The sequence below is a fragment of the Benincasa hispida genome, chromosome 4 (genome assembly GCF_009727055.1).
Source record: "Benincasa hispida cultivar B227 chromosome 4, ASM972705v1, whole genome shotgun sequence".
Classification (NCBI taxonomy): Eukaryota; Viridiplantae; Streptophyta; class Magnoliopsida; order Cucurbitales; family Cucurbitaceae; genus Benincasa; species Benincasa hispida.
This window is the reverse complement of record NC_052352.1, coordinates 43,050,379-43,076,106: the sequence shown is the minus strand read 5'-3', so window position 1 is coordinate 43,076,106 and position 25,728 is coordinate 43,050,379. Positions and strand designations below refer to the sequence as shown.

At 33.2% G+C, this 25,728-nt stretch overlaps 2 protein-coding genes across 5 annotated transcripts; one reads left to right on the top strand and one right to left on the bottom strand.

The window, feature by feature from the left end:
* Window positions 1-357: 357 nt before the first annotated feature.
* On the top strand, window positions 358-4,703 carry LOC120075876 (tubby-like F-box protein 8). Of its 2 annotated transcripts, none has more exons than XM_039029607.1 (5): window positions 358-505; window positions 1,786-2,226; window positions 2,622-2,709; window positions 3,424-3,556; window positions 3,748-4,703. In XM_039029607.1, exons 2-5 carry the CDS (start codon window positions 1,879-1,881, stop codon window positions 4,475-4,477), a joined length of 1,299 nt encoding a protein of 432 aa, XP_038885535.1. In that variant the 5' UTR covers window positions 358-505; window positions 1,786-1,878; the 3' UTR covers window positions 4,478-4,703. The 2 variants fall into 2 exon arrangements, with proteins under 2 accessions (XP_038885535.1, XP_038885536.1); XM_039029608.1 differs by lacking the exon at window positions 358-505 and adding an exon at window positions 581-1,081.
* An 8,135-nt stretch (window positions 4,704-12,838) lies between these two features.
* Window positions 12,839-25,168, bottom strand: LOC120075782 (sterol 3-beta-glucosyltransferase UGT80B1). 3 transcript variants are annotated; one of them, XM_039029450.1, is made up of 16 exons: window positions 24,736-25,168; window positions 24,216-24,414; window positions 23,037-23,257; window positions 22,801-22,949; window positions 22,233-22,478; window positions 21,629-21,740; window positions 20,174-20,344; window positions 19,589-19,652; window positions 18,610-18,667; window positions 18,310-18,487; window positions 16,924-17,054; window positions 16,472-16,574; window positions 14,740-14,816; window positions 14,440-14,487; window positions 14,114-14,263; window positions 12,839-13,914 (listed from the first exon to the last, which is right to left on the bottom strand). In XM_039029450.1, exons 4-16 carry the CDS (start codon window positions 22,864-22,866, stop codon window positions 13,708-13,710), a joined length of 1,611 nt encoding a protein of 536 aa, XP_038885378.1. In that variant the 5' UTR covers window positions 22,867-22,949; window positions 23,037-23,257; window positions 24,216-24,414; window positions 24,736-25,168; the 3' UTR covers window positions 12,839-13,707. The 3 variants fall into 3 exon arrangements, with proteins under 3 accessions (XP_038885378.1, XP_038885380.1, XP_038885379.1); XM_039029452.1 differs by having other exon boundaries at window positions 24,216-24,411; XM_039029451.1 differs by having other exon boundaries at window positions 22,801-23,257.
* Between the last annotated feature and the right edge of the window lie 560 nt (window positions 25,169-25,728).

Below are 25,728 nucleotides of genomic sequence, written 5' to 3'. Positions count from 1 at the left end.
ATACAAAGATTAAATTGTTACATACTAAAGTTTAAAGACTAAATTATTACAAAATTGAAAAATACATAGACTACATCGTTACAAACAAAAGTTCACAAACTAAATTGTTTATTTCATAAATATGAGACAAAAAGTGTTTTTAATAAAATAAATAAATTAATTAAAAAAAAAAGTAAAAACCACGATAAAAGGGTGGAAAACAAGCCTAAAATAAACTATTATCAACAATACTAATTGGTATTAACCACCCCACCCCCCCCAAAAAAGAAAGGAGAAGATAATAAGTGTTCTTGGATATCTGAAAGAAAATTGGTTTAATTAACAAGAAGACAATAAAGTAATTAAAAGAAGCAACTTTATTATTTAAGTATAGACATACACAGTTCATGGGTTCGATTTAAGAGAAAGGAATTGGTGAAGAAGTCCGGCCTTGGAGAGAGAGAGAGCGCAAAAAGTTGAGGCTCTTGCTCTGCTCTGGGTTCCCTTCCAAGCTAAAGAAAAAATGGTGATTACCTTCCTTTTCGCTTCTAACCCTTTAAGCAATGGCCGCCCTCTACTGGGTTCCCATTTTTTTTTCTTTTTTTCAACAAATTTATCGTTTTCTAGAACTGGGGTTCTTACTTTTTCTTTTGTTTCCTTTTTGATTCTATGTTTCCTCTGCCATAACATCTTCAGACCCCCATACCCCATCTGTTGTTTTTGTTCTAATCAGTGAATTTTTCATTTCAATTTCTTGTATTTGTTGTTATCAATTGATTTTACTGTAAAAAGTTTTTGTGATTCTGGTTTGTGGAGCTTCTTAGTGGGTTATCTTCAACTGGGTCCTGCCCCAATCCTCTTGTTGTTGCAATGATTCCAAAAATTTCCTTAGTGCTTTTGCTTTTTTGTGGCTTTCCAAGTTCATCCTTTACTTTCTGAAATCTGCGGCCATTTTCTTTCAATTTTGCTTTCCTTGAACGTTTCCTCTCTGGTTAGATTTAGTTTGTGTTTAGAAGCTAGCATTGTTGCAGGGCTTCATTGGGAGGCTTTGAGTTTTTGCCTTTTCTCGAGTGTCGCTTATCGATCTGTGGGAGATTTAGTGGTAAAATAATGTGTTTTTGAGCATCATTGAGGCTTGTTTTATAGTCTTCTTGCCCTGTGTTTTGTGCTTTTTCTTCCTGGCTTGTTTGATCAGTTATTAGAATCAGATTTTGAATTTTCTCTTTTGAATAATCATATGAATTCTTAGACCATGAAAATCTATGGCTGCTTCACTGTGTGCCAGTTCTTTTTTGTCAATTTCATCTTTATCTTTTTTGTTATTTTCTTAGTCAAATTATTGAATAAATGAATCGAAGAAAAGGACACAATACCCGATGTTGAAGTTTACTTAGTCTTCACTCTCTGGGAAAGTTCTTATCCGGAAGAAATTTTGACAGTTCAAACGGGTTCAGGAAATATGACAAGATTGTGCTGGATGCACTTTTCTTTTGTGAATTATTTGGTTGATTCTTGAGCATTAGCATGGTTCTTGCTTATAATAAGATTCCATATTTGAATATAATGTTGTTATAGAGAAAGTTTGATATCAAGAAGTTTTTGAGAAAATAGAGAGCCAACGAAAAGATGTTTCTAGCAAAAGAGTGGTATTTTATGCTGCTTTAGGTCCATGTGAGGTTTGCTTTTTGTTCTTTTGAAGAATCTTCTTTCCGTGCTTTTTGCTTTACTCTATATGTCTCCTACCTTTTATTTCTTGTTTATTAAGTATAGTAGATGGAAACTAATCAATGTTTAGTGAATTTGCAGATGGATTTCTGGTCATTCTTTAAACGCCTTTTTGTTTGTACTCTCTCCTCAAAGATACATTAACACAACTAGGCCTTTTGTAAAACCGGTTAAATGTCATTCCGTAGCATACTTCGTGATGTGAGGGATGGATTTGGAAGCTTATCAAGGCGTAGTTTTGAGGTGAGGCTGTCTGGAAATTCCAGGGGTAAATCTCATGGACCAGTTCATGAGTTTAATGATGAGCCTCTGCTAATTCAGACTAGCCATTGGGCTAGCCTTCCACCCGAATTATTATGTGATGTGGTCCGAAGACTGGAGGCGAGTGAGAATACTTGGCCTTCTCGGAGAAATGTTGTTGCTTGTGCTGCTGTATGTAGGTCATGGAGGGACATGTGCAGAGAAATGGTCAAAAGCCCCGAGTTGTCTGGAAAAATTACCTTCCCAATTGCCTTGAAGCAGGTGGGCACATGCTTTTCTTTTTAATAACTAATCTGTTTGTGTACTTCACACTCTTTTAGTTGGCTATATGTACAATGAAGTTTAGTTTTTTAAAGCACTATGCCATTCGGCATTCACTCTAGGACAAGGAATTGTTTTGGATGATTGTGGATTTACTATGTCTTGGTCGTGCTCGGTCTATTCGTATCTGCTTGACTGCTCAATGACTATTTGGTGGCTTACACTATTATATAGCTTAACCGTGCTGATATGGAATTGTTTTGGATGATTGTGGATTTACTATGTCTTGGTCGTGCTCGGTCTATTCGTATTTGCTTGACTGCTCAATGACTATTTGGTGGCTTACACTATTATATAGCTTAACCGTGCTGATATGCACTTCCTTTTCTTTGCAGCCTGGGCCACGCGATGGCACTATTCAATGCTTTATCAAGAGGAACAAATCTAATTTAACCTATCATCTTTACCTTTGCCTTAGTCCTGGTAAGCTCATTTTCTTAACCATGCAAAATTTATATGTCATGTAGCACGATGAAAGCAAATCTTTCTTTTAAGTTTGAACTTTTACAATTATGAACTTAAGTTCCTTGTCGCTTTGCTGCAATGGTGTTTCCACAACGATATCTCGATTTGCAAATTCTTTTGAATTCCAAAACTGTGATTTTTCATATTATTAGACAGTCTGACATTGTAATATGGAAGGTGGACTAAGGGGGCAGCCTTCCACATTCTATCCCTTGGCTTAACATGGTCACGGGGTAATATTGAAACAAAGCTTGAGAAAGCTTCTGGCAAGAATTCAAAATGCATTTTGCTTGTACGTTTGAAAAGAAACTAACGTTTATATAAGGATGGTAACACGGTTGTGGAAATGTGGCATGTCATCTTTCAATGAGAAGTTGAATATTTATATAAGTTTTGGCTGCACGTACTATCGATAAGTTAACCACAAAACTCTAGTGTGAGAAATAACTAGACTGATTTGAACATTTGAACTTCTGTTTTGTGAGCTTCATTGGCTAAACAGAAACCCGACGTATCTCACACAAGTTGCAACTAATTTAGCTTTTGATTACAATTTCCTTTAGTTGATTTTCTTGTTAAAATAAAAAAAAATTAAAAAAAAAAATCCTTTATTGCTTTAACTAGCCCCGAATATACTGATTTGAACTCTAAACCATTACAATAACCATGCAGCTTTACTTGTTGAAAATGGGAAATTTCTTCTTTCTGCAAAAAGAACCAGGAGAACTACTTCTACGGAGTATGTTATATCATTGGCTGCGGACGATATATCAAGATCGAGCAACGGTTATATAGGAAAGCTAAGGTATGCTTCTCCTGAACTTTTAATCTCAAGTTTACGATCTTCTCTGCTATCAACATCTGATGCATTATTATGAACTGATGAGACTGCTGAACTATGATCATCATCACTCCACACAAATTTGTTGCAACAAAAGAAACAGAGAAATTTCCACTTTGGAAAATGTAAATGAACTGTGGTTTGTTCTGTTTCAGATCAAATTTTCTGGGAACCAAGTTCATTATATATGATACACAACCTCCTTACAACAACAACCAAATTCCGACCCTTGGGCGAAGTCGAAGATTCTACTCCAAAAAGGTCTCACCGAAGGTCCCAGCTGGAAGCTACAGCATTGCACAAATTGCATACGAGTTGAATGTATTAGGTACAAGGGGACCCCGGAGAATGAACTGCACCATGTACTCAATCCCCACTTCATCTCTTGAGCCAGGTTGCTCGGTTCCAGGCCAGCCTGAGCTCAATCCTCGCCCTCTCGAAGACTCATTTCGTAGCATCTCATTCTCCAAGTCAATTGATCATTCCACTGAGTTCAGCAGTTCCCGCTTCTCCGATGTTGCGGGAATGCTTGTTGACGAAGAGGGTGAGGTGAAGGATCGACCCTTGATTCTCCGGAACAAGGCACCTAGATGGCACGAGCAGTTGCAGTGTTGGTGTCTCAATTTTCGTGGGAGGGTGACAGTTGCATCTGTAAAGAACTTTCAGCTAATTGCTGCAACCTCACCTGCTGCAGAAGCCCCTGTACCGTCGCAGCCACCTCCCCAGCCCGCCCAACCTACCCATTCTGACCATGACAAGATCATTCTTCAGTTTGGAAAGGTCGGTAAGGACATGTTTACGATGGATTATCGATACCCGCTGTCTGCATTCCAGGCTTTTGCTATATGTCTCAGCAGCTTTGACACTAAATTGGCATGTGAATAGACAAGAAGAAAGACACCCAACAGAAAACATGAAACAGGAAAATGAACAATTCAGATAATGGTAAGAAATGAAGAAAAAAATTTAGTTGGCAATTAGTGGTTTTCCTTAGTGTTTTTATAGGGTGATGTTTGAATGCAGTTGTATTAAATTAGAAACTCTCACTCACTGCAAAGAATTAGAACAATTTCTTTGAACCTCACTCTCATCATTCATGGAGATTACCTTCTCTCTCTCTCTCTCTCTCTCTCTCTATTTAAATTTTATTTCATTAATCTTTTCACTCTTTTTTTATTAGTTATTTGAATGGCTTGTATAATGTATTTTGCCCCTGCTCGATTGTGATTCCAATGTTTGAAGGAAAAGAGTGTGACCCACTGCAAGTTCCGAAGTGTTGATGTGGATAGAAATATTGGGATATCGATATAATATTAAATATTGATAATTAATTACAAAATTGAACGAGACATGAAATAATTGCATATCATTATAAATTGTATGTTTAAAATGTAAATGTTTAGTATAAAAAATATGATCTTAAAACATCTAATCCATACGATAGAAAGTACAATATTATTTTCAAGTCATTTCATACTAAGAAGGTTGAAGATAGTTACTTAAATGAAAATGCGTACAACTAACGTATAGACCTTACTTCTTTTATGTGGATAACAACTATTTGATGGAAAGTCAGACAAGTCTTGAAGGACTATCATAGACTCGCATGAAGTCTCAGTATGTAGTTTCATTGTGTATATTGTCATCTCCATTTTTGTCATAAGTTGGATGTTCTTTCCTCACTTTTTTAAGCTCCGCTTCAACATAACCAACTTCTAAACATATGTCAAATTTATCTAAGTTTAACCCTTCTTTAGACGTCACAACGTCTTCTGTATCACTTGCTCCACAATGACACTAGACTTTGCAGCTATTTAAGCAATCTCAAGGTTTGGATTGAGCAGTAAATAAGGTTGTGGAGTGTTTCATTAGCTAACCGATTATGCTGCTGTGTGTAGTAAAGCAAATGTACTGAAGTGTCGCTCACATGCAGATGAATAAACTGTTTGAGACAAAACATGCACGGCTACCTTCTGTACCGTTGGAGCACTATTACCATGCATGGCCCACCAATGGTCTGCACACACAAAAAAATAAAATACATAACACAAGATGAACAAGTTACTAATATTACATCATTGGAATTATGTCATGCCAATATCAATGGGAATCAATGATATATCAATAGGAGGATGTTCATCTAAATGAGGATCTTCTGAAAAATATAATAAACGTAACATAATACGGGTACAAAGACACAACTCTATACTTATATAACATAATAGAGATACAAAAATTACGTTAGAAATGACTTTTGGGCTTAGGCCCATAGGAGAAGTGAAGGACCAAGGGGAGTGGGAAGTTTTGTCCCACATTGATAGATTTAGAATTGCCTAGAGGGTATAAATATCAAGGCATTCTATATGAAATTTTGAAGTGTGTTGGTGGTAGAAGTATGATTTTTTCATCACATGCGCGTCATTGTCTAATCGGATGAGTGGGTTTGGGTAACCGTGTTTGTACGAAAAAAAAGAATTAAATTTTTATTACTTATCTTTTTAAGTATTTTTTAATAAAATTATTACTAAATCTTTTTTATTAATATTTTGTTGACCTTTCCTATTTTTTTACAGATAACGAACCATTCGTCATTCGTTTCATTTATGATCATTCGTTTATGACCGTTCGTTTCAGAACGGTTTGTGATTGTTCATTTCTTTTATGACCGTTCGTGTCTTCTAACCGTTCATTTCCTCTTCTCCTCTGCTATTTAACACAGTTCAGACCTGAGAGAGGAGGCACACAACTGAATTTCCTTATGCTATTTTCTTCTACTGTTTTCTATTCTAAGAAACGTTCACGTCTGAATTTGGAGGCTACGTTAATCTTGGGGAGCAACCGACATAACGATTAATACCAAGGTTGCGTCGTAATTTCTTTCAAGGTAGTGATTTCTCCACGGCGCAGTAACCTATTGTGATATTTGTTCTAACAAATCATAGCATTAAACTTATATAACATAACATAATTGAATGGATTGAATCCCATAGTGGAAGTGATTGATCGCTTTTACTTCAACTTTGTTACAGGAATTTCATACAGAATAGTGATACAATGAAGAATTAAACATGCACATACAAGAATTTTAAGGGAGAAAAACAAATTACCTTTGTCGACCACTTCATAGTGGCTGAACTATAAAACTCGGTACTTCTTCGTATCAAGAACTCTTGACACATCCAAGACACCACCAAAAAGACTTCTCTACTATTCTCTTAGGCAAAGATGAGCTTGTGGGAATTTTTTAAAGTGAATGGAAAAAGAGTTTTCTTCTATCAAAATTGAGAGTGATTTTGAGAGCAAGCGGTTTCTATCTTTTTGGATGAAATGCAAAGCTTTTACATTTGGGATCTTCGAGATCATCTAAACCTAACCTTTAAGTTGTACAATCTTACGAGAGCTGAAAACTTCATGAATTTTTTACATCCAGGGTATAAAAGCTTCTTAACATCATCAAACATAAGGTCAAACATATTGGGCACATCAGAAAATTGATCATGAGCTGATTGAACCATGTTCACTACGTTAAAAAATTGTCATCTTCGAAGTTTTCGTCCATTGTATTCTAAATCTTATTGGTAATATTCTTTTGGTTTGAGAATAATTCAAACATTAACCACAAATGGAGGCCTTTGAGTAAGAATGAAATATATATATATATATATATATATATATATATATTTGCAAGCGAGACCCTAGTATATAAAAGATAATGTATGGCCTGTTGGGAACAGTAGGAAGCCTTTTAGACTCTTAAACCCTAAACAATCCAATATTTACATAAGCAATCAAAATCTGACACATAAGGTCCCACTTGACTATAATGGACCTAAAGTTTTCTTCAAAGCTTTCTTTTTGCTCCTTGATGTGCATAGTTTTTAGATTATTTTGTACATTTAGTCCTTTTTGTCATAGTAATGATTTCTTCCCTATACTATAAAAATTGTTACAATTTAGTCTCTCTATTAACTATTCCATTAAAACCTCATTTCAACATTTCATTTCTTTTTTTATCGTGTCGAGTAAACTCAAACCATTTATTGTGACCAATGTCTATTCCTCCTTCTCAAGTTATCTCAAGTAAAGTTAATTAGAAAAACGATGTTACCCTCCAATATCTCTATCAGTTACTTGATTTTATGGACATTTTGACATAATGTCGCGATAATTTTATCCATAGTTGAAAATAACATTGATATGTGAAACTATGCTATTGGCACATAATCGGAACTATAGTTTAAACTGAGTTGATATAACTACTTCTTATAAAAAAAAATATAAAAAATAAATAACAATTCAAATTTTTGACATATTGTTGAAATTTTGAGTGGTTCGATATTTCAAATTTCGAGATTTCGACTAAAATTTTACACCATGACCTACTGGAACTTTTTTTAAATTAAAAAAAGTTCGGTTCACCCCATGATCATCTTCTTTCTACCCTTTATTCTTGAGGAGTATTTAGCTATAATCTTTTTACCTTTAGAACTAAAAATCGCAATTTATCAATATTTATCAAAATTATGATAATAATAATAAAATAAAATAATGTAACACTTTAATCTGTAAAAAAATTTAGAAGTGCTAGAAAAATAGTATTAAAAAATTTGTTTGCAAATGAGAATAATACTTAGGTACATCCTACACTCATCTCTATGCATTATCTCCTTCAATTAAAAAAGAAAAACCTTTTTAGAAAATATATTTTTGTTTAAGAAAAAAGTTTGTCACATGAGGGTTTATATTTGAATAGTTGAATGAGTTGTATAAAGATGTGTGCAGCTCGAGTGCTTCTCTCCTGATAACAAAAATGATTGTAATTATTATAATAACAAACTCACTTTTGAGGGCGCGAGTGAAAGTAATTTTATTTTTTAAAACTATGTTTGTTTTTTATTTTATTTTCTTTTTCCTTTTTGGTATGTTTTTCATGTTCTTATAAATATATTTTATGAGCGAATGTTTAAAAAAAACAAAAACAAGAACAACATCGGAAATGGTTAAAAACAAATTTATGTAGTTTCAGAAATTTAGCTTAAATTTTAGGGTAAATTGCAATGAGTAACATTTTTAGGGATAATAACCAAGTGTATAATCTCATTTTAAAAAAATTGCAAATATAGTAAAGTCAATCAACAATCTTCTATTTGATAGAGTCTATTAGTGATAGACCATATCACTAATAAGAGTCTATCACTGATTGACTATCTAAATTTTATCATATTCGTAATTTTTTTCTACATTATGTTATATCTACCAATGCTTTGAACCTGATTGCTATATTTGCAACTGTCTTTAAATTTCATAAATATCTGTTTAGAATAGATAGCAAAACAAAGAAGATAAGAAGTCTTAACATTCAAAAACATAAGATCGAAAGTAAGATTGTTATCAAGTAAAGCCTTTAATTTTTTATGGTCTAGTTATATTTAGGAAAATTATTTTAAATGACAAATCTACTGAAAATATTCACGATCTATCGCAGTAGTTTATCGTAGTCTATTTAAATATTTGCACAAATATCAAATTAATAATAATAAAAAAAAATAGAACCAAAACTAATTTTTATTTATTTTTGAGTAACCAAAACTAACTAGTTAATGTCAAAGCTAATGATCAAATAATTAGTGCTAAAAAAAACTACCAACAAACGATTAGGCCATTATTGAGAGTTAAAAAGAATAATATTTTAAGAATTGTTTATATCAACTAACCTTTGAAAACTTTGTTACACTCAAAGAAGATTAATCATTATAAAATTGATCTAATTATTAAGAACACTATATGGTAATGATATTGTTACTATATGTAGCAATCAAAGGTGAGCCATCTCTTTCAAATCTCTATAACCCTAAATTATCCCTTGTGAGCTTAAGAGATTTTCATTTGTCAAATTAAATGTTCTCTACCATGCATGATTATTATTACATTAACATTAACTATATATTAATGTATTTTTTAGTTCATCATCCAAAGTGGGAGATTCGAACTTCTAACTTTTTTGATCGAAAATATATATTGTCAATTGAACTTTGGTTATATTATCTACACATTAAATTACAAGCTTAATCCCAAAAACAAAAATATCAGTGTTATGTCTAATAGGTCTCTAAACTTTAAAAATGTCCAATAGATCAATCTATTAGCTAGAAATATGAATTTAGGTCTAATGGAACCCTAAGTATTCAATTTGTGTCTATTAGATCTGTAAATTATATATATATATATATATATAAGTATTCATAGAGTTATTGAACACTTAATTGAAAGTTCAGAAATCTATTAGACACCTTTAAACGTTTAAGAATCAAATAGACATAACTATCATGAGTTGGTCAGGTGGTAGAAATTGATCTGGATACTCACAGATATTAAAAAAAAAAAAAAGTAGGCATAAACAACAAAGTAAAAACCTGCAATCATATTCTTAATAATTTGGTTGTAATATAAATTACTAACCTATGTTTTGAGTCGCTATTCTAAGTGTTCTGATATCTTTTTGATCAATTTTTGAGTGGTTAAAATAGCATAATTTGGCCAATAATTGACATGTATTCCAATCCTTAAGATCGATGGTTAAAAAAAAAAAACATAGTTCTACTGATACAAAACTCGTATCATCCACTTCGAGGATAGAAGTTTGACTTTTCACCCTATAATATTATAAAACTCGAGGTACAAATAAACTATATAATAACTTATATATTTATCAATAATAATACAAAGATGATGTTGAAAGCATATGAAAATAAGTAGTGTGACAGACTTATGAGAAGTGAGCACCATATACATATACATATATAAATCCACCATAATTAAACCTTAAATTCAAATCACTGAGCAACTTTCAATATTTTTGTGCCATTAACAAACCTCAAAAAGCTTCTTCTTCTTCTTCTTCGCCCTTTAATTTTCATGGTGGATTCTTCACTTTTCCCTCTCAATTGCAGGTCTTCCACCATGGACGAAGCCACAAAAATAGTTAATTAGCTAATGAAGCTCTCTCTTTCTCTCAAAGACATGAATTTATATACCAAATATTCAGTTTGTTGCATCATTTTGCCATCTTTATCATATAATATAATAAAAGTTTGGGCTAATTTTGAATTTAAACAAAAAGTTTCCAGTCATATCATTACCATCACATTCACTTGACAATAAATATATATATTTATTGCATAGTAGTAGGAATGGAAGTGGTTGTTTGTGATCAATTAATGTAATGATGATATTTAGCTTAACTTATAATATTGTTTTGATTAAATTACGAATTTAACCCCCTTAATTTTGAGCTATGGCTGTTTGGTCCAAACTTTTAAAAATTACAAAATTAATTTCTAAGACCCCGTTTGGTAACCATTTTATTTTTTATTTTTTCTTTTGATAATTATGTCGACAGACACTATTTATACATTTTACCAATGGTTTAAAAAAACAAGTCAAATTTTGAAAACTAAAAAAAGTAGTTTTTAAAATGTTATTTTTGTTTTTGAAATTTGGCTAAGAATTCAACCATTGTACTCAAATAAAGAAATCAAAGTAAGAAATGAAAAAAAAAAAAAAAAATAGGACTAATTTTTAAAAACCAAAAACTAAAAACTAAATGATTACCAAACATGACCTAATCTTTCAAATTTTTTAAAACTTAGAAATCTATTAGACGCAAAATTGAAAGAGTTTCATTAGACATAATATTCGAATTTTATATTTAACAGACCAATTAATTTTTAAGTTATGTCAGAGACTTTTGATAGTCACAAAATCAAAACTTTAAAAGATCTATTAAACATTTAAGGACTTAATTTATAATTTAAAAATTATCTTTAAAAGAAAGCAACTAAGAAAGTAATAAGAAAGAAATGCAGTTTCTATGCTTTTTTTTATTATTATTGTTTCTCCATTCTAATATGGATCTATTTAATTGCGGGATAGGAGATCGAATCTCTAACTTTTTAGTAAAGAAAATCATATCAATTATTATTGAACTAAACTCTCTTTCACTGATGAAAAAAAAAACCACTAATTAATAACAAAGAAATAATAATCACTATAAAATAATTTAGCCAACCAAGTTCACATAAATTAAAGTTAGATTCTGTAAGATCAAATCCCCCATAATAAGATTGATTTTAAAAAGATAGTGGCCTATAACCCAGGATTTATAGAGAATAATCTTCATTATTGATATGCTGTGTTTAATTACATTAAATATTTTTCTGATAATGCAATTTTAAGAAATTAAATGGGATTTCTTGGTTTGTCCAAAGTTGCTTTAACATAGTTTTTGGTTTAAATTTCTTAAAGGTGATGCATATGAGCTCCATTAGCCTTAAATTAAACAACCCATTTATCTTAAGGATATAATATATTAATCACCATATTGGTAAGCGTGAAGCATTAATCATGATTAAATTAAATCCCAAATTCCTTCTTATGCAATTAATTGATAATTATTTATATAATTACAGTGTACTTTTAGTGTTTTTCTTTTTCTTTATTTTTCTTTTTTTAAAAAAAAACTGACAGGAGGAAAAAGAGTTCCAATAGTTTCTTCCCAATGATTACAATCCAAGCCAAGGTGTGCACATACGAGACCCAACATAGAGAGCTAAAGCAAAATTATCCATGCGCTAGAGGAAGTCAGTTTTTCGATCGAACTGCCACCGAATCGATTATACTCGATTTAGTAAATGTTCAAATCGACATCGACCGTCGAAGAGTAAAAATCGGTTGATTTTACTCTTTGGATTTTTGAGACCTTTGTCGATTTGGAATTTTTCCAAACCAGCACCAACCGACCGACTTCGATTCAATCGATTGGCTCGATTTTTTCGGTCTATCATGTTCATCCCTACCGTGTGATTCATTCCTAAATTCTAATTTGTTGCTAACTCGAACATAGTTTAATGGATACAGTACTATAACCATCTCCAAGATCAATTGTTCAATCTCTTACTCTGCTGTGTTGAATTCTCTAATGGGCTATGATAATTAAATTCGATGCTAATTTCATATGTAATTTCCATTCAAAGGTACAATTCAATGCAAAATGTACAAATAAACCAGCAAAAAAAATGTCCTAATGTAAAGTTTAGAAAAATCTCCCGGTTGAGAAATTGAAATTTGAAAGGTTGGGAAGCTCAAAGGAAGAAGGGAAAAAAGAAACTGCAAAGAGAATGATTGTGATTAGTAGAGTTAATTAGTAGTTAAAGATAATTAATTAAGGGGATCACTTATAATGGTGAGTTACATAAACTCATTAACTTCATTTCATAAATAAATGAAATCCCTTCATTTTTCCATTTATATGTTACATAAAATAAACAAAATCTTCATGCCCCTATATAAACCCTACTCCATACAGCCCATGGCAAACACAGAAATTTAGCCTTCTTCTCATCTATTACCTAGTTTCTTCAAAAAGAAAAAAAAATGGCTTACCTTTCAAAGCTCTTAATTCTCACATGTCTTCTAGTTTTTGCCTTCTCATTCATGGTCGAGTCTAGGCCAAGCCTAGCAACACGATTGAATTTAGAAAACAATGCATCAAATTGTTGGGGATCTTTGTTTCAACTCGAAGCATGTAGCAGTGAAATTATCACATTCTCTCTCAGCGGAAAATTTAACTTAAGTCCCAACTGTTGTCAATCGATCGAAATCATCCAACATAAGTGTTGGTCAACATTACTCGGCTCATTGGGATATACAGTAGAAGAAGCTAACATTCTAGCGGTCTATTGTGATACTAAAGGAAGCAATCCTCCAACACCACCATCACTTCCACTCCCACCATCCATTGCGCCTGAAGGTCTTGCTCCTTGAGAAAGTAAAGTGATCTTTGCAATAGAATAATTATGAGCCACTAGCTACTATGAGTTCATGTTTTATCTGTATCTTGAGAATTTCAAGTGTTTGTCAAAGAATACTATTGCACTAAATACTCAAGTCTCTACATTCTGCTTATTCTGAACTACCATTGAGACACTACTAAAAGAACATAATAATTTATTTTCATCTACCAAGTTTTATGAATTAGATATTTGAATGAATGAAATACAAAAACTAAGAATGAAAAGAATATATTGTTGTACCTATACCTCAAATGGCATTGCAGATCAAAACCTAAGACCACAAGGAAGGCAGCACCATTTTTCCACTTTTAAAAGAAGCCATTGCAGAGGGCTTGCAAAGTCTTCCTCCTCTTCGGATGCAGGTGGAAGAGGCAGCTCTGAAGGTAAATGATGATGAAATGCATTAACAGCTGCCACAACACCATCCTCGCTATCGATAAGTTTTGCTATTTCAGTTGCTCGAAGTTTAACCTGGGTCATTAGAATCTCGTTAAGATTGAGTATGTTTTACAAAATTGAACATTCTATTTCAACTGAGTTGAAACTTGAAAAACTGCATTTATCAAAAGTTGTAGAAGCTTTAAGATTGACAAACAAATGAAATACTGCAAAAAGAAAACAAGTCTCGCAACATGCTACTTTTAACAGCAATCGTTATTGATGATCCCACCTCAGGCTGGAGCATAAAATTAATAGCATTGGACAGATTCACGGGATTTAGCTGAGATATAGGAATCGGTGCAGGTCCAAGGCCTTTCTGATGAGTTGTCTCACCCCAGAAAAATTGATCTCCAAAGAATGGTACTATGGTCGTAGGGCACTGAATTTCAAATTTCAAAATCAGAACAGAGAAAATATATATATCATAAAACAATATCCCCATGAGACATCTATCAGCTGCATTGTTAATACTAAATCTAGTTAAACCATACTTTCTCACAGTATGGAAAGTGGAAACATCAGAAGTCAGAACTGAATCATCAAAAAACTTCTTACCCCAGCTCTAAGTCCTGTGCTTGTAGTTCCAGCACCACCATGATGAACCTGAAGCCCAGATATAATATAAATAGATGACTTAAAACGCATTAATACAGTATTCCATAAGTAGACATTTTTTAAAGTAATTTCCTATCATTAGTTCAGTTGATAGTCTTTAGTGATGAGCCTATTCCTCCAAAAATAATGTATATTGAGGATTGTCTGTGGAAGTGAACAGAGCGTGACAGAATGCTGAAAAGCTTAAGCCTTCGGAGTCTTCTTCATGGATAACGTTTTAGAAAGTAAGGTACTACTCACCACAGCTGAACATTGACGAAATAACCAATCATGGGGGCAGTCTTGTATAAGGAGTACATCTTCAGGAAGTTCTGTACCTGTACAAGACAGTGCTATTCAGGAACTTCTCTCTCTAAATTGCATAACTACAATCCCCAAACTCATCAAAGTTAATAGGATCAGAATAATATCAGCAGCCAAAATCTGAAAGATTCTTATTAATTTTTGTTGTATCATCATCACTCATCAACGATAATTATTACATTTGCAAGGGCTTCACAGCATAGAGATCTTCTCACTATTAATAAGTGCAAGAAATAAATTTAGGCATTATATAAACAAGACAAACAAAATCAACATCTTTATAGTTGAGCATATCAACATCAGCGAACTTGAATATTTCAGATTCCTCATCAAGAGGTTGTCTAAATATTATACCATCACTTTTCAAATCATTTGCCATGGTTCCACAAGTATGTCGATGAGCGTCGTAATTATTCTTCCTTTATTTATTTAATTGTTTTATTTCTAACATATACGTTACAATTCAAGTCTATATGATGACCTTGCTTGGTACTTTGAGGCATGATTCACCAAGATACCAGTCTTTCCAATCAACAAAAGATCCTCTAATTTTTTTTTTTTTTAAATATTTGTGAGTGTCCGGACCAACTTACACGCGCACCTCAACTGATCTCATGGGACAACACGTCTGATCTTACGATATTTGGATATCAAGATAACTCGTAGGATATTAAATCCTAAGTAGGTGACCACCATGGATTGAACTCATCACCTCTTAGCTCTTTATCAAGGGGATGTTCCCTTATTTATCACTAGACCAACCCATGATGGTTACAAAGGATCCGCTAATCCAAGTTTCTCATTTATATTAAATGAAAATTTGAAGTAGTAGTTGCAGAATTTACAGTTTTTTGCTTTTATGTGTGAAAGAAAAGGACACCGAACATGTAACATACTTGCAGAATACCATTTTTCGGTCTACATTTGATATGCATTTTTATCCATCCCCCTACCTGAAGGTGAACTGCTTACATGCCATGCCTAGTAGAGACCAGAATACCATGCCTAAAGCTTATTCGCCAAGAATAGTCATTTGCAATTTCTTCAAGTAACAGAACGTGTGTTGCACTCAAAACCTACTGCATGCTATCCCTTCTTTCCAATTCCCCCTTCAAGAACCAAAAATTGCTATAAATGTCTATCACAACTGTTATAATATTAAATTTATCTTCACACATCAGTTTAAGTTTTTGAGTCAACAAAGTAGGTGGTCCAGGGAGGTCTTGTGTTCAAGCCCCTACATTGTTATTTCCTCCCCATTTAATATTCATTTCTACTTGTTGGATCTTCATATTTCAAGCCCATAAATGAGGAGTGTTATAATATTAAATTTGTCATCACCCGTTAACTTAAGCTTTAGGGTCAATTGATGATTTAAGATACAAAGATCATTGGGTCTCTACTCCATGAAAGCACAACAAAAAACCTCAATAAGCTTGTCGAAAGAATAACTGTTTGTGTTTGAAAGAAAGAGATGCAACAGATAAATATTCTCACTAGAGTGACAGCCTAACCAACCACACCATTGACAAGTATCAAATTCATAGCTTGTGGTGACTAAAAAAGGATGGCTATAGAGCGTCCATATAAACTAAAAGCAGTGAAGAGATGTAGGATACAGCCATTGATTGGGATAATTTTAAAATGCAAAAAGGAAGAATACACGTACAATTGCCTAGGCCTCCCAAACCCCGGTCAATTATTCCTCTTTGCCCTGCATCCTTTAATGCCTCCAATATGATATGAATTGTCCTCTGAGGCTCCGCAAGAGGCTGACCAAACAAAAACAAAAGTCCAATAGTTTTGACACCAAAGGTTCACATACTTGAGAAATATTTAGAAGAAAAGTCCGCGGGCACATTGAATAACAATCAAGAAGTGTTAAATCACTGTGAATAAACCTACTGCCTCGTAGGTTTGGGTAACAATTATCTTTTACTAATAATTTTTAACACTCCACCAAAATTCCTATCAGAGAATTTTAAAATTGTACACTTACAACCAAGGATCCTATCCAATGGTTGCAAGATAAAAATGGATTCCCTGAAAAATGGAATCCATAACCTTTGAGATTTGACCAAAAATGTTATAACTACATATATTGTGGTGAGGTTATCATACCATACTCCCGAATCCTACATATATGGGTGTTGTTCCTTTTTGAATCCACTGCACGACCAACTCTTCAGGCTGATACTTGAATCCACGGTCCAGGAAACAATAGCCAACAACATCAACTAAAGGCCCCCAATCTGCAAATAAGTTACACCAATTGACCATATGTATAAAACATAATTATAAGTATTCACAAACTCCAAGCACGGCAAACTTAGAATATAGGTAGAAATCAGAGTCGGCAATGACGCAAGATATCCTAAACTATTAAAATAAAAGGTGAGCAAAAGAAGATGAAGTTCACTTTCAAAAAAAAAAAAATGAAAGTCATATGAATAGTGGTCATTAAACTACTCTTTTATGTGCAAGGAGGTAAAAAATAGTGAATGAAGAAGACAGAAAGATACCTGAGAGGTTTTTTCTATCTTAGTTCTCTACTTCTATCTTAGTTTAAACACCCGACCAGATAAACCTTCCAAGTCAAGCTCTAATCATCTCTTTCTTTAATAATCTTACTGTTCCTCAATACTGCACACTGGGCACTGCGTTGGAATTGATAAAGTTTCGTGGAGTTCATAATTGCATAAAAGGAGGAGAAGTAGTGGCTGCGGCGCGTCAAGGCACTTCTTCGTTGGCGTTTTCCGAGAATTTTACGATTTTTGCTTGTGGAAATTATCGAGTAATCGGAGATAAAAAAGAAGATTCGAAATTTTGTGAACAATGCGGAGTCGAATTTGTTGATTCTCGGATACGAAGTACATTCTGTTTTCTTCAGACTAAAAATGTAAACAAGATTAGTATCATAATAGTTGAGTATAGTTTCCAACTTCTATTAATCTAGATCTCAGCCCAAGATGGATGAGTGCCCAGTAACGAGGATTTCTAAATCGGCCCCCATCCAATGATTTGGAGATAGCAAGCAGAGGATGATAATTCAACTGGGTGTCATCTCTTTGACCATCTAATTTTTATAAATACCCAGTTCACAATAGTAAAACCCACGGCAAATTTGCACAATGATTGAGAGAAATGAACACCCGGTACTCCAGTAGGAGCATCCATGCCATGACAGAATCCAAGGTTTTCCTCCGTAGCTCACCTCCAGAGAGTTAACCAAATTGTTCGGATAAACATCAGCCAGCAATAAGAGAAGAACGTATTGCTACTTTGTTAAAATTTCAATTGAACTCTGTCCTAATAGCTTTAGCCCTGACCATCCATCCAATTACTAACTAACAAACCATTATCGCATATTCAATTGATACGACCATATCAGTGTTAACTAAGACAGTAAATCATATAAAAGCAAAGACATAATAAACACCAATAAAGAAAAAGATCAATAAAAATAATTCTTCAAAATATTTAATTAAATCAAAGCTTGCATCGTACCCTTTGGCTTTGGCACAACAGAGGGACTCCACATGTAGGCCGTAGGCAAATGAGAAATTGATCCCCGATATGTACTAAAATATGCAATGGGAGCAAGATTCAACTTCTTCCTCCTGAACTCGTTAATGGATCCCCTTATTCCCCACCATATCAGTAGTTCCACTATGATATAAGAAAGCTGGATAATGCAATAATGGTGATGTAACATTAGTGAAATCAGCTAAACATCTGACACATAAAAAGAAAATCTTGCAAGTACGAGAAAGAGAGAGACTTCGGACTCCAAACAAAAGTACATACCCAGTAACCTGTATTTTGGGGTACACGTGCCAATGGATGAGGAAACTCATTTGTTGGCCTGCCTATCAAGAAAACATAAGGTGTGATCTTAAAATTTTTATCAATATTAATTTAATTGAGAAAATTAGGAGATGATAACCATAAATAAGCTTCAAGAATTACAGGTCTTTTTCCTTTCTTTAAACATTTGGCCCATTCCTGGCTTGAATTGATGCCCAACCTATGCAACTAGAACTAAGAACGACTTCCTCACAGATTAACCTACCTAATCAACACTAGGTAGTTGCATGGTAAAATATGACTCACCATTAGCAGTCAAAACAAACTTCTTTTTTTTTTTTTTCATAATGAGGCATGTGAAAGAGAAAATTTTGAGAAATAAGGATTGAGGTGTGTAAAACAGCAATTGTTTTTCCTTAAGAATGTAATCCAAATCACTGAATAGAACCAAAACTTCAAAGTCCTTTTGTCAAATGCTTTTACACTATCCTTTGGAAACATAGATGGCAGGAACAGAGAAATCTTTTGTGAAGAAGAAACAAGAATTTCAATGATGAATGAAATGACCACCAGTGGTGGACAAAAACAATGTCCAATTGTAAGTTAGAGAAATTTTCAAATAGAATAAGCTCCCCTGAGATTTGAGATCTTTTTAGACACTCAACTCAAACTTCTTTATAACTATGTCCTAATTTTCAATCTGGTCAAGTGGAGTGCCATATTGTAATCTATATGGCTGCTTGGAAGAATTACTATCTTCCACTTTTGTATTTGGGAGCTTTTGTAAATGTGTTGGTTTCTTATTTTAAGAAGAAAAAAGAAAAGTAAACATAATCCAAACCAAACACCTGATGCGAAATCCTAAACAGAAGGTCACTGATCTTTCCTTTACACAAAATTAGAACTTATATTTTTTTGCCAAAAATGTATACTGGAAACTAGCAACATCAGCACAACATGACAATTATAATCAACTTACGTCCAAGGCATTGTAAAGAATATATGTAAAGGTACACGAAGAGCTTCAGCAACATGTGTATGTCCTGCAACCCAAATCAAACAAGCACAATGTGAAATTTGAAAACTAACCCTTCAATAGAAGTACTATTCCACCCATCAATTACTAATTTAGTAAAAATTATATGAATCAAATGTTTAATGATAGACTTTATTGTGGGAAATTGTCTGCTTATCTAATTGATTTATTTTCCTTTCTTTGTCCATCTTATTTTCTTAATTAATAATTGAAGATACAGCTACAGCTTAATAATTTAAAACAACTAAAATCTCAATATTATTGAAAGAGATGCTTTGGTCATAATTTACAGTTCATGTTTCTAAACTTTCATCGTGTGTCTCATATAAATATGCACGCATGATTTTTTTAAAAATAATAATAATAATAAAGGTGTAGTTGAAAAGCAACTAACAAAATGATATCAATGACCTGGACCTATTTTTGGACATTAAACAAATTTTCAAATGGTCGACAAGCATCTGTTGGAAAACACACCTGAAGAATGATATTGAAGTGAGATGCTTAACTTTGCCTACAATCACTCACCATAAGCAGGCGCATTTGCAATAATTGCCTGAGCCCTAAAAGGCATCCCAGTTTCTAGATCTGGTTCAGTGCAAGCAGGAAGTGTGGACTCTATAATGACCTTTAGATGTTTCCTTTGAACAGATATTTCTCCCGGTCCAGATGGAATGAAACCTTTGTTTCTGGTCATATCTAAAATTGAATTTTACAAAATCATTAATGCAAGACAAGCAACTGAGAAAGAAAGAATAAAAGGATAGATAGTAAGGGAGCAAGCTCTAATTTTTTTTTGGATAAGAAGAGAAAAAGCTCAAATGAGTATACCAAACCATATCAGGCAAAATTAGAGAAATAAATATAATAATATCAGCAGGGAAAATTAGAGAAATAAATATAATAATATCAGCAATTTTTTCCTTTAACAAGAACCCCCATGAGAATATCAAAGTTAATAGAAATGAATATATCATTTGAAGAGATAAATCAGCTTCCTATGAGATTGAGAGAGGCATTTGGAACATCCTTATCCTAAGAATTTGAAGAAAAAAAATGTCTGGATTGGGAAGATTGAATACTCAAGACAAGATTCAACCAAGACGTCCTAGCGGACAAGATAAATCAATTGATCAACTATTCCTTTAATGACCTTTCATTTTCTATTAGAAGAAAGTTTCTGTTCACTTACATTTGCACGTGGTTTTCCTCTAATGTGGATTGCTAAATTTTGTGGGTCAATGCAATTAGAGTTGCTGTTTGCAAAGTGTGACTAAAGAAAAATAGGATATCTATTTCAAGGTTCATCAATGAGGAATTTTAGAGCAATAGTGTTATTTTCTCCTCTTGGAGACTCTCCATGAAGAGATTGGTAATTGTGATCTTGCTACTATTTGCACCAATTTTGTAGAGGGTTCTTGTCTATTAAATTTCATCATGTCGATGAAATTAAAGTCAGTTTCTTATAAAGGACATGAATAAGTAAATCAAGATATCAAACTCAAATGTAGAAAGATCTATACATAGTCAAGCAAGATCAAATCTATTAAAGAGCTTCTGGCGGGCAGTAGCAACAATATCAGTCTCAGACACATTGCAAGATCAGAGAATTTCTTTATAGGGGAATAAAAGATGCTTCTGGTCAATAAGAGGTAGTGAAATAATAAACGAATAATGTCTAAATGATTGCCTTCTGACATAATTGGTCACCTCAAAAGCATCAATAACCAACAGACTTTCAGAAGATGGAGACATAAATTTGCCGGTAAAGTTACTGGCTCTCGTTGAAAAAATCTATCCAAAATGTTGTTTTACATTTATCGAAATTTTTGGTCGCTTATCTGATAAATTCTATAATAATTATGCAATTATCTCTAGTCTTATGAGTCTCCAACTAAATAACAGGTAAAGACACGTGTAAAACATTTAAATTCTGCCATAATGTTAGTGTCCTCAAAGTCTTCAAGATTTAGGGCATCTTACATTCAGCCAAATCACGAGAATCACCAGCCAGAGGATAAAAGTTAACACCAGCAGACTTCACAAAGTTTCTGAAATTAGTATGAGTGGCAAGCCTAACATAGTGACCAAATTCCTGCAAGCAGGCTCAGAGAATTATACAGGGTTCACCCAAAAAAAAAAAAGAATAAAGAAAGAAAGAAAAAGAAAAGACAAGAAGAGGAAGAAGAAGAAGAAATCACTATAAAACATCAACCACATCGAGTTTATATTTATAATTTGATCTTTTAGTGATGGGAAATGGATTAAAAAAAAGTATTCTATTTAATCCCTGAAATTGAACATGGATGAGGTACAGACTCTAGCTGCAATGCTAGAGAAGTCAAATTCAGCGCAACATATTTTTTTCAATCAGGACGACTCACTGTCATATAAATTTCATAATGACAAAATCTTCTATAACAAATTGTGAAGATAAAATCCAGTAAAACAATTTATCTGCACATTCATTCACTCGCACCTCCAAGATGGTCAGATCAAGAGTTCAAAAAAAAAAACATATGGTGAAACAGAGAGAGAATAAAAATAAAGTGCCAGCAGTGAAAACTAATTAACTATTTCAACATGCCTGGAGCCTCTTTGCAATGGCCAAGAAAGGCTGCACATCTCCTCTTGTTCCAACCACAAGTATTGCAATCTTCAACCTTGGAATCAATTTGTTGGACTCAGAAATGATGTCATCAACTCTGGGAGATGACCCTTCCGAGGTAGGATGAAGCTTTAACAGTTCTGAAGCAGCAGGGGCATTTTTCTCTATATCAACTTCTACAGTCCCATCACGTTGTATCTTCACTAGATCTGCAAGTAATTGTTTCTGCCACCCAACACATAACAAACATTGAGTCAAAGCATATCTAGAATAAGGAACATGGAGCAAAAAAGAAAGAATAATAAAAGAGCAAGACTATCGATACATTCTCTCAGAAACACTCAATCAAGAAGTTAGGACCGAGGATAAAGGAATCTTCCACCTAGATAATTAGAAGGATTACAAAAAGAAGCAAGAAGCATCTAGAATAAGTTACAAGGGAGCATTCGGGCACATTTATCGTCATGCATGATGAAGCAATCATATCAAGATGTAGATGTATGTGCTCAATTTTTTTTAAAGGAGAATGTGATATTCCAATAAGTACCTGTTTTTCCCCTGACAATTCATCAAATTTTAGGTCGGGCCTCTGTGTACCAATCCACTCTGTCATGGATCTGAAAAAAGTGACGTTTTCCTCCTCCGATAGTAGATTTTTTCCACTGCCAATAGGTGCACTAACACGCTGTTCCTAACCTAAAATTCCCAGAACAACCTTTTCCATGAGCGGGGATATCTAGAATCCTCAAATTATGAAGGAAATGGTCTTCCAAGTAATCTAACCTCCAATTTCCAAATACGTGTTATTCACATTGTGATTGATCATTACACAGTCATTAGAATATGATTGAAGAGCACTGGAGTAGTAAGTTCCTCGCATGTGGAAAAAATCCAGATTTTTTGTCTTTGTGGAGAGTCAAGTAAATGACCTATCGTGCTTCTCTTTATCACTGATGTGATAGTAAATTACTATGCTGCCTGTGTCCTCCATATGCTGCGGTGCTCTGCAAAAGATGACCATTTTATGTTCCATCTCAACCTATTGCAATTAGTAGTCTAAACTGCAAGAGCTATAGAAATAACAATGATGCAAAATTTTTCTAACTAATTTGCAAGTAAAAATCTCAGACATTCAAATAAGATATCAAGATAACCATTTTTTTAATAATAAATCAAGCTTTCATTGAGATACATGAAAGGAGATAACCAATAAGAGATGTCGTTGCCATATGACAAAAAACAGCACAAATTCTTGGAGGTGCAGCCAAATTAAATTGTTAAGTTCCAATTCTCAGCACAACATTGAGAGTTAAAACATTTACTTAAAAAACTCAGCTATTGTTGTCAGGTGCCCTAGGATATATATATCAGTAGCTACAAAAATGTCAATGACTTCATTTTTCTTAAGACGTCAATGGGTACTCTAGAAAAGATCAACCAGAGAAAAGGTTAATACAAAATATTTGAAATATTGGATGCCACACAAATCATTTTCAAGTAATCCCAGAATAATCATTATTTTCATGAATAAACATAATGTTAATATATTTACACTACCATGAAAATTATTCAGCATCTGAATATTATATTTTTACAAAGCAAAGTGAAAACAAATGAGATAATTTATAGACAGAGATGCATTAAAAAATAATAATAAATAAAAACAAAAATGAAAAACTCTTAGTGACCTAGGATTTCGACTGTACACTAAGAATTACATGTATAATTAACAAACTAATTTCATCAAAGAGTGATCAAGTGATTCACATAAACTATTTCTTATAGTTATACTTACAAGAGAAAGCTTGTTAAAGTATTATGAACTAAAAGCAAGCAACAATAAAAAATAAACTCAAACAAATTCCAAAGTCAGTAGTTTCAATACCCAGTTATCCTAGTTTCCATGTTCAAAATATATGTAACCGTAAAGAATAGTAGAACTTGAGATTGCTGTACACTGACCTCTTCAAGTAAAGGAACCAACATTCTTGAACTCATGAGACTCAGAAGGCCACAAAAATTGATAATAGCTGAATTGGCTATGTGTCAACAGCTACCCAGTAAAAATTTTCACGCAAATGCTTGCTAACTAAAGATCCACGTACACCATTGGCCACAGACACATCCTTCTTCACTTCTATACTGCTAGTGCTAGCTCCTTCTGCCAGATTTTCAAAAGCATGGTGAAGCAGAGAAATGACAAAACTACATTAACACCTAATTGTGTCAATTTTCAATATCAGCTCACAGTTAAGAACGCCCCAAATAGAAGAACCCCACAATCCAAAAAGTCTCAAGCAACATTCCAAAAGTCACAAATCATTAGATTAAGCACAGTTTGAGCTGAAAACAGAAGAGAAACAACATGGGTTCTTCGCACTTAAGGCAAGCAATCCTCGTCCAAAGCATAAACCAAAGTTCAAATAAATCCAAAGGGTGCCTTCAACAATGGCAACCAAAAAGAAAGGAAAAGAAAACTAACCCACTACACTGCCAATCAAGAACTCCCACAAGCTGCGCCTTAGTCTCAAAAAATCTCAACGAAAGAATTAGAGAGAGACCCAGACAACTAACTCCGAGAAGCAGGAGAAGTCAAAGAAACCCAGTTGAACGTAAGAACTCAGCATTCAGAATCGCTAGAGGGATGAAACAGAAAACAGAAACAGAATTGAAGGCACGAAGGGGGGATAATCTGGCATTCTGCGTCGTCTGTGGTACTGAAATTATGGTTCCAATAAACTTTGAGAGGCGCAATTAAGCTTGGAAATGGATCACGTGAATCATAATTTGGGTATTACTGTTTAAGTTGTTGCCGTTGCGCTTGAAAGGAGAAAAATGAAAAACTCAAATGTCGGCCAAAGTGAATCGGAATCGAAAATTGAGATGCATTTTTTATCGTTTCTCTTCAACCTATTGACTCCTAATCTTTATCATTACACTTTTTCTCAATAGAAAGTTCCTATTTTTTTTTGTTGGCATGAACCCATCCCCACATAGAAATAAATAAATAAATAAAAACTTTATGTTAAATTTACTGGCAATTTAAACTATGAATTTTCAATTTTATCGAATTAAAACTCTGAATTCAAATAAGTATTATAATTTTTTTTGTCATAATTATTTAATTTTTTTTATTTTTAGTTTTTAAAGTTAAGTCTATTTTCTCGTTATTTCTTATTATGATTATTTTTTTCTTTTAAAAAATTAGTTTGATTTTTTAAACCATTAATCAAAAGTAGATAATAAAATAAGAGATTTAAAAGTGGGAATAGTGTCTATAGATTTAATTTTCAAAAATGAAAATAAAAAATCAAACAGTGTCTTTATTATCAAATTAACTAATAATATTATGTAGTTTTTTAAAATTCACACAATTTCAACACAGAACAGAGAAAAAATCTAATTTTGTTTTTAAAAATTTATATTGACTTCATATATCGCATGTGTTTTCTAGTTACAACTAATTAACGAAATA

Bases quoted from the DNA above. Each gene is read 5' to 3' on its own strand.
- LOC120075876 (XM_039029607.1), top strand. From the start codon at position 1,879: ATGTCATTCCGTAGCATACTTCGTGATGTGAGGGATGGATTTGGAAGC. The intron at 2,227-2,621 runs GTGGGCACATGC...TTTTCTTTGCAG, and splicing joins TCCCAATTGCCTTGAAGCAG to CCTGGGCCACGCGATGGCAC. The intron at 2,710-3,423 runs GTAAGCTCATTT...ATAACCATGCAG, and splicing joins TTACCTTTGCCTTAGTCCTG to CTTTACTTGTTGAAAATGGG.
- LOC120075782 (XM_039029451.1), bottom strand. From the start codon at position 22,866: ATGACAGAGTGGATTGGTACACAGAGGCCCGACCTAAAATTTGATGAA. The intron at 19,653-20,173 runs GTGAGTGATTGT...TTTGGGTTGCAG, and splicing joins TGCAAATGCGCCTGCTTATG to GACATACACATGTTGCTGAA. The intron at 13,915-14,113 runs GTGGGATCATCA...CTAATGACCCAG, and splicing joins ATTTTATGCTCCAGCCTGAG to GTTAAACTTCGAGCAACTGA.